We start from the raw sequence: 16,104 nt of genomic DNA on the forward strand, positions 1-16,104 counted from the left end.
CTCGAGGGCGTCCTTTAGATGTGTCCTTGATCCAACACAGCTGATTTAAATGGCTAAATGACCTCCACAACATGTCCTGTAGTTCTCCAGAGGCCTGGTAATGAACTCATCATTTAATTCAGGTGTGTTGATCCAGGGTGAGATCTAAAACTTGCAGGACACCGGCCCTCGAGGCCTGGAGTTGGACACCACTGCTTTTTTTTTGCCTGTCCCGTTTGGTTCTTTAGCTGTCATTGATGAGTTGATGACTGAAGGCCAACAAAGATATCCAACAGATTTACTTTACCAAGTGGATCATCACGGCTTTGTCGTATTGATCCATTTGATCAACCTTTGTTGTTATTATTTATTTTATTTTATTTTCAGTAGTTACAAATGGGACAGACATGGCTGGGGAATAGGAAAGGGAGAAAGAAAGATGAAGGAACAGAAAAACAGAGGGGAAGAGGGACAGTGAGAAAGGACACTTAAAAAGAAAATATATCCCAGATCACCTGTTGAGAGAAAAAAAGACCCCTGCTTTTACGTATTTACCACATATTTGTCTAAATTAGGGAACTCTGTCACTGAACTAACACAGCCAACTCCCTCAGCGTGTTTGTAGTCTTGGCTCATATTGCCTTCATATTAAATTATTTTGTGCTTTTTACAGAACTTTTTAAACATTGCACTCAACAACAAACAAATCCTCCCTACGACTGGCCCCCAGGCCGCAAGTTTGAGACCCTGGACTGGACAGAAGCAGTATTTTAGGCTGTAAAAGCAGACAGTATCAGCTTCATGTGCATGTAGGTTCATGCAGCTCAGTCCCAGAACAGGAACAACGCATTTAAAATCCAGTCTGTAACAAATGCAAATGTTCATTCATTTCATTTATTTATTCATTTTCAGGCACAACAAATACCTATATTGAACATAAAATACACAAAACAAAAAACAAAACTTGCCTGAAAAAGGAGTGGGACGAAGAAAACTTATTAAATCCCACCCCTATACTCACTCATCAACAAAAAAAACAATAAACTTCCCGCAGCTACGCCCATCATTGCATACAGACCCATCAACAGCCCCGGGCAGATACAAGCATCTAAGCGGCAGCTCGCAACCAACAATTAGAGCCTTCATAACTGAATACAGAATATATGAATTATAAATTGCATTACCACAGGTAACAGGCAGTAATAACTACAAGTAACAAACACACATACATATACATACATATATATCTACACACACAAGTACATATATGTACATACATACGCACACTTTATTTTTTATTTTTTATTTTGGAATCCATACCAGCAATGGTAAGAGGACAGACATTACAGAGCACACTAAAACCCATCATTGAGTATACTGTGACCAGACCAACTGTTTGTAGAGAAATTTAAATCTATGAATATTTTTGCATTGTTTCAGTTGTAAACTCAGACTGTTCCAGATTTTCACACCACATACAGACACACAAAAGCCTTTACGGGTTGTTCGAGTTCTGGGTAATTTGAATTCTCCAAAGCCTCTCACATTATAAACCTTTTCTCGAATTTCAAATCTAGTTTGTAAATTTGCCGGTAAAAGTTTAGTAAAAGCTTTATACAAAATTATGGATGTATTGTAATTAACCAGATCCTGGAATTTAAGTAACTTTGCCTGAAGAAAGAATTTGTGAGTATGATCTAGATAACCAGCCTTGTGAATAATACGCAGTGCTCGTTTCTGCACTGTGACTAATGGATTAGTTGTATTTTTATATGTATTTCCCCACACTTCCACACAATATGTAAGATATGGAAGAACCAGGGTACAGTACAGAGTACGAAGTGCATCTTTATCAAGGAATTGTTTCACTTTGTTCAAAACTGCGAGGCTTCTGGAAATTTTGGTTTTTGTGTCTGACGTGGGGTTTCCATGAAATTTTGTTATCAATTATAACTCCCAAAAATTTGTTTTCACTCACATTATCAATTGGTACACCTTCAATGATAATTGGTAATTCTATATTATATTTTAAATTACCAAAAAACATTGCTTTAGTTTTATTTATATTTAATGATAATTTATTTATGTCCATCCATTTTTTTATTAATTGTAGCTCCCTGTTTACGGTCATTACAAGATCAGTATAATCATCGCTACTGAAAAATATGTTGGTGTCATCTGCGAACAGTATGAGTTTAAGTACTTGAGAAACATCAAAAATATCATTTATGTATACATTGAAAAGTTTTGGTCCCAACACTGACCCTTGGGGAACACCACATGTAATACCAAGTTTCTCTGAATGGTAATGCCCTATGCTAACATATTGTTCCCGACCTGTTAGGTAACTTTTTATCCAGTTACCAGCTTTCCCTCGAATACCATATCTTTCCAATTTATCCAGTAAAATTGAGTGATTGATTGTGTCGAAGGCCTTTTTGAGGTCAACAAAAATACCAACTGCATATTTATTTTTATCCAGTGTATCAGTAATTTCTTCTACTGCCTCAATTATCGCCATTGAAGTGGTTCTTTGCGTTCTGAAACCATACTGACCAACATTTATTATTTGATGTTTTTCAAGGAATTTTTCTAATCTTGAATTAAAAAGTTTTTCTAGAATTTTTGAGAATTGAGGCAGTAGAGAAATAGGCCTATAATTGGTAAAACTGTGTTTGTCATTACTTTTATATAGTGGTATTACTTTCGCAATTTTCATTTTTTTTGGAAAACAACCAGGCTGAAATGATAAATTACAGATATATGTTAAGGGACTAGCAATATTCAGAATAACCTGTTTAACTACAGACATATTTATGTCATGATAATCCATTGAAGACTTACTTTTACATTTTAATGTGATATTTATTACTTCTTGCTCATTTGTAGCTGAGAGGAACAGTGAAGAGGGATTTGATTTTATATTACTGATATTTTCATGACACGGGATGTCCGCTGCTAGTTCAGGGCCAACATTTATGAAGAATTTATTGAACCCATCGACAATATTACTCATGTTGTGATTTTCACCATTTGCATCAGTAAAATATTCAGGATATGATGTTCCAGAAGATCCTTGTTTAATTAAGTTGTTTAACACATCCCAAGTTCCTTTTATATTGTTTTTATTTTCATATAATCTTCTTCTATAATAAAGTTGTTTGCTCGTTCTTATAATATCAGTCAATTTATTTCTATATGCTTTATATCTTTGTTCCACTTCTTTTGTTTTTACTTTGATAAACTGTTTATACAGATTGTTTTTCTTTTTGCAAGCATTAATAATTCCTTTTGTGAGCCAAGGACTTTTTATCTTTTTTTTCTTTGTCATGTGTTCGTTTACAGGACAATGTTTATTGTACCACATAGTAAAAATATCTAGAAAATTATCATAAGCCTTGTCCACATCTGACTCTTCATACACCGAACTCCAATCTTGTTGTGCTAAATCGAAATTGAAGGCATGAATTGCTTCTTCATTTATTGTTCGCTTTGCTATCATGATCTTGGTATCTATTTTTTTTAAATCACAGTCACACAAAGTAAAAACTGGTAAGTGGTCAGTTATATCACAGACAAGCAGACCACTATTAATTTGGAAATCCATGACATTAGTAAAAATGTTGTCAATAATAGTGGCGCTATGTGATGTTATTCTGCTTGGCTTTGTTATTGTTGGATATAGTGATAAGCTGTACATTGTGTCAGTAAAGTCATCAATGGCTTTTAACCTTGTTGGATTTAGCAAATCAATGTTAAAATCACCACAGATAAATAGTAATTTTTGGTTCACCGAAGCAACATTTTTTCTATCCATTCATTAAAAGTGTCAATACTTGAACTGGGTGTCCGATATATGCAACTTATTATAACATTTCTCTTTTTTTCATTCATAATCTCAATAGTCAAACATTCCAAAATTCCATCAATAGCCATAGACATAGTTGTTACAACATTATATTTTATAGAGTTATGAACATATATAGCAACCCCGCCGCCCGCCTTATTTAATCTATTCATGTATTTTAAATCATATCCATTCAAACAAAAATCTATTCCTTTATCGACATTGAACCAAGTTTCAGTGATGGCTATAACACTAAAGGGGCGAGAAAATTGTTGCAAATAGTCCTTAATGAAATCAAAATTAGAGTACATACTTCTGCTGTTAAAGTGAATTAATGAGAGCTTCCCGTCTAGGTTAATTTCTTTTTCATATTGTTCCTGAGTGAAATAATTACAATTTTTAACAAAAGTAGAGAGAAAGTTACTTTCAGAATCTATTTCTGGATCTATTATATTATGCTCCTTATATTCACAATCTAGATCAATTACTTTCTGTTGAAGAACTAATTTCAACGTGTCCATGTCATTTCCTGGTGTAATTGATACATTGGTGTCAGTTATACTTGTCCAGATCCTCCATGTTCCTCACTATCAGTACTTTTGCCTCTTCTGGTGTCCCGTTTAGCTTAATGAAAATCTTACAGTTTGTTACCCATGTATGTTGTATTTTACCGTTCTTCTTCAGTTGCCTTGCCTTCCTCGCGATGTCTGCGTTTTTTCGTGTCAGATGCTCATTAATGAAAACGTCCGTGCCTTTCAGTTTGCGTCCTTGTTTCAGCAGTGCGACCTTGTTCTTCCGATTGACAAATCTCATAATGATGGCCGGTGTTCCAGATCTACTGGCGTTTAGATCAACTGGCGTTGGTCGAACAGATGTGTGGCAGTCTTGCGTTTCAGGAGCTGCTACCGACAAACCAGCAAAAAAACAGCAAATGTGTCACCTGTGACACTTGTGAGGTTGTCTCAAACACACTCCGTCAGTCTTGATGCTGTTGAACAACAAAATGTTTAAAAATGTGGCGAGTTTACCTGGTGATATCCTCACGCGCGACGCGATCGCGAAAACAGCAAACAAGTAACACCACGCCGATGTTGTCCACAGGACAGCAAGAGTAAACGATCGGGAGACTCTTGTCGTCGTTATCGTTCCCCTCGCACGGTTTATTTCTCCGGTTTCAGCGTTTTTGCTTCACAACTACAGCGAGCAGTTTACTTTGTGCACTAACATGGAGTCGAGTCAACCAGCGCCACCTCTGGCCACGTGCCACAGCCTACAGCCAGATCAACCTGTGACACACATCTGCACCACGTTTGAATTCGTGTCATGCACATTTGTACCTTTCAATTGTGTCTGTTTGTGCGTCATGCAAATAAACCTTTGGAAAGAATGAAATGACACTAATATTTCACTAGTGTTGTAACATCACATGTCGTTAGCGTAGTCTGTCTGTGTCTTTTCTCTGAGAAAAAACATTTTAGAGTTGGTTGTGATATACAGTCTGTATAAGTGTGGTTAATCTAATAAACATTTGTAAGGAGATGGCAGTTACTGTGAATGTACAGCAGGTGAATAGTAATAAACAGTCAGACAATGACTCTGACAATCTCATTCAATCTTGCAGACTGAATGCACCTTCTGTGGAAAGTGGTACCACACAGTGTGTGTGGACTTCCCCTGTGCAGAAGGCGACTACAAATGTTGTGGGTGCTAAATAAACAGAAACAAATGATCCCTGTTGTCTTTGCTTACTGATTGTTTTCAGTGTTGACAATCCACATTGCTGGCATTGCATCTGTCAACATGTTTGTGGGTAGATTTGGATGTACCAGGGTTTAGTGCAGCCACTCAGCCTCTACTCACTGTGATCATAGCAGCAGGTGTAGATGTGTCACAAGTTAATCTAGTAGTGGGCTGTGGTAGCAGTGGACTGAGCTCCATTTGAAACTGCTCCAGCTGCTGTGTGATAGTGGATCTGCTACAAATTGAAGATCATAAGCAAGTTTTGGAAATGAACCCTTGTATTATGTTGAAGAACAAAAGAGTGACATTGATTTTGTTGCGGGTCATTTTGACCCGTACTGTGTAAATCCACTCAGAATTATCCAAAAACTGCAATAAAACAATAGCAACTTTATTTCCCATCAGATAAACATGTAGAACACAGACATACAACAGTTAGACTTTCCATAACTATTGTAGGAACAATTTGGTTTTTCGTTCTTACAAACACATTTCTTTTGAACTTGCCCAACGTTCTCAGTTTTTCAATGCTCAACATTTTCAATTTTGTCCACATGATGGACAGAATGTAACTGTGTGCTTTCTGCAGATGTACTTCTTGCATTTCTCACAAAGAGTGCTTGTTTTCAAACAGGAATCTTCCTAACTAAGATTTAAAACAAAAGATTTCTACGTCTCCTCCAGTCTCACAAACAGATGATAAACCAAGCGACACACCTGAGTCACTGACTTTATATATAACTACCAACTCTCCAGCCATGTTGATGAATTGCCTATATTGGCTGGAAATATTAATTTCCAGGGAAAGGACACAGGCAGATGATGCTTACAGGATGTGATGTGACGACACTAATGAAATATCGATGTGTCATATTTGTCCAAGGCGTATTTCATTGTTATGGGAAAAGAGAATATCAAAATCATGATGACCAATTGGAGTGGTGATTTCTATGACTTTGTGTATATAATTTGGAATTTTGTACAAATGTAGGCCAATAAGGAATATATGATATCATTTCATTCTTGTCAAAGGTTTATTTGCATGACGCACAAACAGACACAATTGAAAGGTACAAATGTGCATGACACGAATTCAAACGTGGTGCAGATGTGTGTCACAGGTTGATCTGGCTGTAGGCTGTGGCACTTGGCCAGAGGTGGCGCTGGTTGACTCGAGTCCATGTTAGTGCACAAAGTAAACTGCTCGCTGTAGTTGTGAAGCAAAAACGCTGAATTCGGTGAAATAAACCGTGCGAGGGGAACGATGACGACGACAAGAGTCTCCCGATCGTTTACTCTTTGTGTCCTGTGAACAACATCGGCGTGGTGTTACTTGTTTGCTGTTTTCGCGATCGCGTCGCGCATGAGGATATCACCAGGTAAACTCGCCACATTTTAAACATTTTGTTGTTCAACAGCATCAAGACTGACGGAGTGTGTTTGAGACAACCTCACAAGTGTCACAGGTGACACATTTGGCGTTTTTTTGCTGGTTTGTCGGTAGCAGCTCCTGAAACGCAAGACTGCCACACATCTGTTCGACCAACGCCAGTTGATCTAAACTCCAGTAGATCTGGAACACCGGCGGTCTGTCACTCCTCCTGGGCAGTGAGTGACATGCTTCTATGTGCTCCAGGTCCATCTCTATCCCCTTGGTTTGGAGGAAGGACGCCACCTGTTGCTCCACCGAGCGGGTCTCCTCGTCGCTGGGCTCCCCGACGTTCCCGGCCACCGCGCGCGCGTACGAGCGCGGCTTGATTTTAATACCGCTGATGACCACGTCGTTCGTACGGGTGTACTGCTCCAGCTCATCCACCCGCCGCTCGAGATCCATGATCCGTCTGTCCTTCTCGGCATTTTGGAGGCGTAGCTGTTTTACCTCCTCCAGAAGCCCCAGAAGCAGCTCCTGCTGTGCCCTGACTGCGGCCACGTCTCCGCACAGCGCTCCGAGGGAGGTTTTAATGTCCTCAACCTCCTCTGGTGTCAATGTTCACATTGACAAGTCAAAAATAGCTTCAAGGGAAGACAGTTACGTTCAGGCCATCAGTCAGGACCAACATATTTAAGGAGTAATGCAGAAAAATAAGAGAATGAATAAAACCACCTGAGGTTACTGTTTTATCGTCTGTAAGATTCTGTTTTCTGTAATAAATAAGTCAAATATTTGGTTAAATATAATACAAGTGAATGTGTTTGATTTCTTTTTTGTTCAGAGCGGATTTTACCACGCGATGTTCAGTTAATAGGAGCTGCTTTTGTCTTTTAAATGTTTCATTTCACTTTCATTGATGTATAAATGTGTTAATGTTTACACACGCGCGCGCACACACGCGCCTCGTCTCCTCTGCTGCCCCCTGCAGGCACCAGGAAGCCTCTGCTGAGCCTCCTGCAGCTCAACGTCAAGGTCATCACATTCACCACACCCAACACCGGAAATGCACTTTCATAATTAAATTCCTCTCATTCGTTAAAGCTATTTGACAAGTTACCTGAACATCTTTGCAATTTCCCGTTGCACTGAATTATCGATTAACTATATGATCAGCCTGTAATTGAGTCCAATCGATATTATACTCAGTCTGTTATAGCGCATGGTCTACTTTGTTCTTTAATGACCAAAAACATCATAAACGGCACCTTTAGTGTATTATTTTGAAAGTCCAGGCCGGAACCTCACCTATATCATGTTCTAACCTGACTCAGGTCGATGCTCGGGTGGTGCTGAGGACATCCTGATGGCTGAATGATGGAGTCCGTGCTGCCGTTCCCGTCGGTTTAAGACACCCCGCTCAGGAACACCACCTTTATTCAACTCCATCAGCTCACTCCCGCCCAGGTAACGTCGCGTGACTCTAAGCGGGTTTTATCAGTGCGGTCATCAGTGTCACCTGCAGAGAGACGCGCGTGTCGTTATGGTGATAGGAACCAACAAACGCGAGGACGTAAAGAAGGATGCTGATGCTCGCGTTGGTTTCTGTTAATATGGAGTTAGATTCTTTTTTGTGACCACCGTGGAAATGATGCCACCTGCACACACCTGCAGGAATAAGAGACTGTTTTGGACAATTAACTGTCGTCATTTCCGCCTTTCTGCCTCGACAGTAAACATGGGAGAGCAGAGGTCACATCCTCCAGGCTCTCACATACATCACCAGTCAACTTAAAACAGGTCCCAGCACTGTCTATGATAATGTAATGTAATATGTTGCAGGATGATAGCAGGTATAGTCGACTTGAAACAGTTTTTAAATTAGTTGTAACTGATTATTTTTGAACTGTGATAAATTATTGTTGTTTATATTCACGTATTCATTGTATTAACAAAATAAAGAGGAAATAACACAATAATATTACAGTTATATAATAAAGATCTAACATGGCTCACGTGCACGTACACGCACATGTTTGCAGTTTTTATTGTTTTATTTTGTTATTTAATTGAGTTGTTTTACTATTTTTATCTTTTTAGTTTTTATTTTATTATTATGTTACTGTTGTGTTTTTTGTTTACGTTTAATTTAAATGTCTTTGGGATGTCAGAGATGCATCTCGTCAGTAACAGGAAGTAGAGGATCTCCTTCAAACGGCTTACTCACCAAAAGTCCAAAGTTCAGAAGATTATTGACAAATTTCTTTTACAGTATTTATGAATTCATCATTTTTGCCTCACTTAAGAATTATATGCTGTAAATCTGCTGTTTTCTTGGTGTTGATGACGAACCTTTCGCAGCTGTATTTATGTTTAAGTTGTATTTTTCACGTGCGCAGCGTCATGTTGGCCAGGAAGGGCCTCCTGCCGGACGGCTTCCTGCTGACCCGGCTGGCGGAGGACCAGAACCAGCCAAACCGCAGCCGTTCGAGGTCTCAGAGAGCCCGCTTCATCACCAAGACCGGATCCTGTAACGTGGCTCACAAGAACATCAGGGAACAGGTAGAGCAGCGAGTGTTTGGTTATGATGCGGTTCAGCATGCAATGAAAGCTTCAGATGTGCAGGACTTTTCTGTTTGCTGCTCTGTGGCAGAATGTAGATAAAAAGCTACAGCGGATGGAGGGCGGAGCGTCTGGGAGCTCCACTGCGTTTTTATCTGTTAAACATCCTTTTACTTTGATAAGCCGGAATCCAGAATAAGTTAAATGTTGTTACGGGCGATGGGAAGAAAAGGTCCGGGGGTAGAACGAGGAAAAAGAGAGGACGGTTTGCTGACGGGAGGCTTTGTGGTGTGGTTCAGGGTCGCTTCCTGCAGGACGTTTTCACCACCATGGTGGACCTGAAGTGGCAGCACTCCCTCCTCATCTTCACCTCTGCCTTCCTCTGCTCCTGGATGCTCTTCGCTATGATCTGGTGGCTCCTCGCCTTCGCTCACGGAGACCTGGAGCCCCGCGACCCCAACGGCGAGCCGGGCCCAGTCCCCTGCGTCACAGCCATCCACTCCTTCACCTCTGCCTTCCTCTTCTCCATTGAAGTCCAGGTGAGAGTTGCTTCCTGCTGATGCGGGTGTAGACTTCTGTCTTGTGGTAATCCTGGATGTTTCCCGTCTAGGTGACCATCGGTTTTGGTGGCAGGATGGTGACGGAGGAGTGTCCGCTGGCCATCACCGTGTTGATCATTCAGAACATTTTGGGGCTGATCATCAACGCCGTGATGCTCGGCTGCGTGTTCATGAAGACGGCGCAGGCCAACCGGCGAGCAGAAACACTCATCTTCTCCAAAAACGCCGTCATCGCTCCTCGAAATGGCCGCCCCACTTTCATGTTCAGAGTGGGAGATCTGAGGAAGAGCATGATCATCTCAGCCACCGTCCAGCTGCAGGTGACCTACAACTTCACCTGAGCTCCACATCACGCATACAAAACAAAACAGCCCCAGTAATGCAAACCAATCCTGAAGATACAGACACAAAACTGAAATCTTCTCTTCAGGTGATCCGGCGGACGGTGACGTCAGAAGGCGAGGTGATCCCCGTGTGCCAGCTGGACATCCAGGTGGAGAACCCCCTCAGGAGTAACGGCATCTTCCTGGTGTCTCCCCTGATCATCAGCCACACCATGGAGCGAGGGAGTCCTCTCTACGAGCTGTCTGCCCAGTCACTGGCCTCCGAGGACCTGGAGATCATCGTCATCCTGGAAGGTGAGATCTTTACCTTCCTTTATATCATCCACCCACTGTTATCATCTTCACTGCCAACACAGAGCAGCTACCTGAACATTGCTCCAACAGAGGTCCATCATCTTGTTAATAACTTTACCTCCTGTCACTGCGTACGACTCTGGATACTGTAGCTCTGGTGAAAAATAGACTTAAATCAGAAGTACCTGACTCCGTGGTATAATTCTCAAACACGTAGCGTAAAGCAGACGACTCGTTAGTTTCAGTCAGGTTTCAGAGCTCATCACAGCACAGAAACAGCTTTAGTGAAGGTTACAAATGATCTTCTTATGGCCTCTGACAGTGGACTCATCTCTGTGCTTGTCCTGCTAGACCTCAGTGCAGCGTTCGATACTGTCGACCATAATATCCTATTAGAGCGATTAGAACATGCTGTAGGTATTACAGGTACTGCGCTGCAGTGGTTTGTATCATATCTATCTAATAGACTCCAGTTTGTGCATGTAAATGGAGAGTCCTCTTCACACACTGAGGTTAATTATGGAGTTCCACAGGGTTCAGTGCTAGGACCAATTCTGTTTACATTATACATGCTTCCCTTAGGCAGCATCATTAGAAGACATAGCATACATTTACACTGCTATGCTGATGACACCCAGCTCTATCTGTCCATGAAGCCAGATAACACACACCAATGAGTTAAACTGCAGGAATGTCTTAAAGACATAAAGACCTGGATGGCCGCTAACTTTCTGCTTCTTAATTCAGATCAAACTGAGGTTATTGTACTCGGCCCTGAAAATCTTAGAAATATGGTATCTAAGCAGATTCTTACTCTGGATGGCATTACCTTGGCCTCCAGTAACGCTGTGAGGAACCTTGGAGTCATTTTTGACCAGGACATGTCCTTCAACGCACATATTAAACAAATATGTAAGACTGCTTTCTTCCATTTGTGCAACATCTCTAAAGTTAGAAATATCCTGTTGTTATGATTTGAATTGAACTTTATAAAGAGTCCTGCAGGCGCCTGCAGCTGTAAAGCGACACTGAATGAATAAAACTTCTGGACTGCATTACAAACAGGTTTTTGACCTTTAACCTTATATCTCCATGCACCCTCTATTTCTTCTTTAAGGTGTGGTGGAGACGACGGGGATCACCATGCAGGCGCGGACCTCCTATATACCCGAGGAGATTCTGTGGGGGAGGCGCTTCGTCTCCATCATCACGGAGGAGGACAGCAGGTACTGTGTCGACTACTCCAAGTTCGGAAACACGGTTCCCGTGCGGATGTCGTCTCTCAGCGCCAAGGAGCTCAACCAAACCAGAGGAGTCCAGGAAGGAGGGTCCGACGTCCAGCTGCAGGGATGGGGGCTGGTTCGAGCCGGCAGAGGGGGGTTCCGCAGAGGAGGGCGGGCCTACGACAGCTCCACGCCTCAGCCCTGGTACGCCCAGTCAGATAAAGCAGAGAAGGAGGTGGAGCAGAAAGGACAGAAAAAGACAGTCCAGTTGGAGGTGATCGGACGGCAGATCGAAGAGGACGCGCTCGGAGAGCTAAGCGACTGAACACAGCGCCCGCTGCTGCACACCCAGGTGAACTGCAGTCATGTGCCTGTTAAAGCAGCGGTCCCCAACCTTATTTGCGTCATGGACCGGTTTATGCCCGACAATATTTTCACGGACCGGCCTTTAAGGTGTCGCGGATAAATACAACAAAATAAAACTAGTACTGAAAAAAAGAAGATTTATTCATAACACTCGTGAAAAGACCCAGGAACACCGAGTAAACGATAAAAACGATAACAAAATAACACTGAAAACCGATAAAAACCATGAAAACCAGACATTTCACACCTGAGCCTCTACTCTCGCGGCCTGGTACCAAACGACTCACGGACCGGTACCGAGGCCCGGGGGTTGGGGACCGCTGTGTTAAAGGATGCCGATCTCCCACAATGCAATGCACAAAGGTTTCTCAGAGCTGGAAAACATTAAATATTTGTGTAGAAGACAGAAATGAACATTATTTTAAAAACACTGAATGTTATAGATGGAACACATGCTGTCGAAGCTCCTGTTAGTGATATTACGCATTAGAAATGTACGTTTACCGCATACAACAGACACAGGAAACTGACCACAACATGGTTTTTGTGTCCATCGTGTTCATGCTGACTATTTTAATAGACTTAACCCTGCTGAGATTTTAGGACACACTTAGCTTGTTGTCTCCTTTCATGTCCTCGTGCTTGTCTCCTCCTTTAGTTCTAAATGATTTAACAGTCACATTAAACCCTGTGTGTGTGTAAGTACTGTACACTGTAGACAAAGACACTCCCGTGAGTGCTGAGGTTTGTAGCACATCTCCTGCTGCTTTAGATCTCTTCTGTAGGGCTTGGATATGTATTTCAATATTTGTGATGTTTAATAAATATGTTTTTTTATCATCCTTTTTGTGCTGTCTGTGACCCACAAGCTGGATTTAAAGTGCAGGTCAAGCTTTATTTTGAAAGGATTTCAGGGCAGATTCCAGGTCCTTCCTGTGAAGAAATAACCGCTTTGTCTTAAGATATCATCTGAGACTCGTGTTGAGCTGGGCTTTCAGTTAGTGTAATACCACTCTGTAACACTAGATGGTGCAATAGACCAGTGAGACAGCAGCACACACGATGCATGATGGAAGGTTCAGAGTACGAAGGGAAATTATTCATTTAATACTTACAAACGAAGTGATTTGTATGTACTCACGTTTGTGCTCCGACCCTCACATGAATATATACGTGTATATATGTGATCTACTCCACGACAGAAGTAATCAGTGAGATGCTGTAAGATGAAACCGCAAGGAGCAGAACCCTCCACGGAGAAGGAGACTACTCCAAGATCAAGGTAGCACAGAGGAAAAGTAGCCGACTATCGAATTTGGAGAAAGGTGCGATGTAGGAGGTGCCTACGCAGTACAGCAAGCAGCAGCGGTTTTTGATACGGGCGGTTGCCCGGGGCGGCATCGTGGTCGAGACGACGAGGCTCCAGCTACAGCAAGTAAACAAACAATAAATATAAGAGGAGTAAGAAAATAAATCGACACTTTAGGACTCGGGGTAAAGGATCAATAACAATTTAAAATGATAATTTACAGTTCGATGATTTAAAGTCTCACACAACCCGTTGAAAGGGGCGGGGCCTGCTGCTTCCAGATAGAGCACATCTCATTTATAATGATGTAAATCCAAGGGGGATTTGTGTTCATGCTGGAGTGCAAAATTAAAACCAAGATGGACAAGAAAAGTTCAAAGCCAAATTTGACAAGAATATTCCAGAGTAGAAAAGCGTGTGTAAAAAGGCTGTGACCATTGCAGTGTTCACAGTGTGTTAGATGGAGGAGTTGTACAGGGAGCCACAGGCAGGAATGATTTCCTGTGTCGTTCCGTACTGAGCGTGCTCCTGTGACCAGCCAGCACGTCATGGAGTAGGTGGGAGGTGTTATCCAACATTGTCTTTATCTTGGACAACATCTGCCTCTCAGACACCACCCTAACAGAGTCCAGCTCCATCCCCACAACATTACTGGCCTTGTGGATCAGTTTATTTAGTCTGCTGGCGTCTGTGACCCTCAACCTGCTGCCCCAGCATGCAGCAGCAGAGAGGATCGCACTGGCCACAACACAGATACAACAAGATAACATTAATTAGTAGTGATAGTGAAAACTTCTGTTTACGTTTGTTAGTCACTTGGCTATGATAGTAAACAGTAGACACCAATGTAGCTTACTGAAGGGAGTCACGCCCAGAGGGAGTGTTCACCCGGGGCGCCAAACAGGCTAGGACCGCCACTGACAGCAAGCTGCCCATACCTGAGGCCTTGGAAAGTGCCAAGCGGGGCCAATATGAGGACAGCACCACCAAGGCTGGAGACAGAGCAATACTGCAAGAGCGTACGGGAGAAGGACGCAACCATAACAGCAATACTCAGTGGCTACTGGATCTAAGAGCAGACCACAGCAACCTCCCCACCCAGAATGGCTTACTGAACGGCGGACAGTCCAGATCCTCAGGGACCCCCAGAAGGAACCAGTCCCATCCAACTACTGGCCAGTAACCTGCCTCAGTACCAGGTGGAAGCTCCTGTCAGGCATCATAGCGGCTAAGATGAACAGGCACATTCAATTCAATTCAATTTTATTTATATAGCGCCAAATCACAACAACAGTTGCCTCAAGGTGCTTTATATTGTACAGTAGATCCTACAATAATAGATACGAGCCTATGAGCAGCACTTTGGCGACAGTGGGAAGGAAAAACTCCCTTTTAACAGGAAGAAACCTCCGGCAGAACCAGGCTCAGGGAGGGGCGGGGCCATCTGCTGTGATTGGTTGGGGTGAGAGAAGGAAGACAGGATAAAGACATGCTGTGGAAGAGAGACAGAGGTTAATAACAGATATGATTCAATGCAGAGAGGTCTGTTAATACATAGTGAGTGAGAAAGGTGACTGGAAAGGAAAAACTCAGTGCATCATGGGAATCCCCGGCAGCCTACGTCTATTGCAGCATAACTAAGGGAGGATTCAGGGTCACCTGGTCCAGCCCTAACTATATGCTTTAGCAAAAAGGAAAGTTTGAAGCCTAATCTTGAAAGTAGAGATAGTGTCTGTCTCCTGAATCCAAACTGGAAGCTGGTTCCACAGAAGAGGGGCCTGAAAACTGAAGGCTCTGCCTCCCATTCTACTTTTAAATACTCTAGGAACAACAAGTAGGCCTGCAGAGCGAGAGCGAAGTGCTCTAATAGGGTGATATGGTACTACAAGGTCATTAAGATAAGATGGGGCCTGATTATTTAAGACCTTGTGTGTGAGGAGCAGGATTTTGAATTCTGGATTTAACAGGAAGCCAAAACAGGAGAAATCTGCTCTCTCTTTCTAGTCCCTGTCAGGACTCTTGCTGCAGCATTTTGGATCAGCTGAAGGCTTTTCAGAGAGTTTTTAGGACTTCCTGATAATAATGGCTTAATACACAAGTGGGGCACAGAAAGGAATTGGCAGGAATACCAGTGGAGCGAATCATCAACTACTGGTAGAGAGAGCACTCACCCAAGACTGCAAGACTAGGCTGACCAACCTGTGCACTGCCTGGATTACAAGAAGGCCTATGACTCAATGCCCCACACCTGGATCCTGGACAGCCTGGAACTATACAAACCAGCAGGACCCAAGAGCCTTCATCAGGAACTCAATGGGGATGTGGCGGACAACACTAGAGGCCAACTTCAAGCCCATAGCATAAGTCAGCATCAAATGTGAGATCTACCAAGGAGATGCTCTGTCCCCACTGCTGTTCTGCATGGGCCTGAACCCCTATAGACTGGCTCCGTATATCTTCAGTGTTGTCCCATGAAAAGATAAAACAAAATATCTACAAAAATGTGTGGCG

At 42.5% G+C, this 16,104-nt stretch overlaps 1 protein-coding gene and 1 long non-coding RNA gene across 3 annotated transcripts; one reads left to right on the forward strand and one right to left on the reverse strand.

Moving 5' to 3' along the window:
- Positions 1–4,509: 4,509 nt before the first annotated feature.
- Positions 4,510–6,493, reverse strand: LOC146666941 (uncharacterized). Of its 2 annotated transcripts, none has more exons than XR_014912826.1 (2): positions 4,855–6,493; positions 4,510–4,725 (listed from the first exon to the last, which is right to left on the reverse strand). It is a non-coding gene; the product is annotated as an uncharacterized LOC146666941 (long non-coding RNA). The 2 variants fall into 2 exon arrangements; XR_014912825.1 differs by having other exon boundaries at positions 4,510–4,728.
- Positions 6,494–8,269: 1,776 nt separating this feature from the next.
- kcnj11l (potassium inwardly rectifying channel subfamily J member 11, like) lies at positions 8,270–13,066 on the forward strand. The gene is made up of 6 exons (XM_085415086.1): positions 8,270–8,402; positions 9,335–9,497; positions 9,797–10,036; positions 10,108–10,377; positions 10,488–10,695; positions 11,813–13,066. Exons 2-6 carry the CDS (start codon positions 9,339–9,341, stop codon positions 12,241–12,243), a joined length of 1,308 nt encoding a protein of 435 aa, XP_085271212.1. The 5' UTR covers positions 8,270–8,402; positions 9,335–9,338; the 3' UTR covers positions 12,244–13,066.
- The last annotated feature ends 3,038 nt before the right edge of the window (positions 13,067–16,104 follow it).

The sequence above is a fragment of the Rhamphochromis longiceps genome, linkage group LG7 (assembly GCF_057381845.1).
Source record: "Rhamphochromis longiceps isolate RC_006_pf linkage group LG7, R_longiceps_female_GT1.1, whole genome shotgun sequence".
In the NCBI taxonomy this organism is placed as follows: Eukaryota; Metazoa; Chordata; class Actinopteri; order Cichliformes; family Cichlidae; genus Rhamphochromis; species Rhamphochromis longiceps.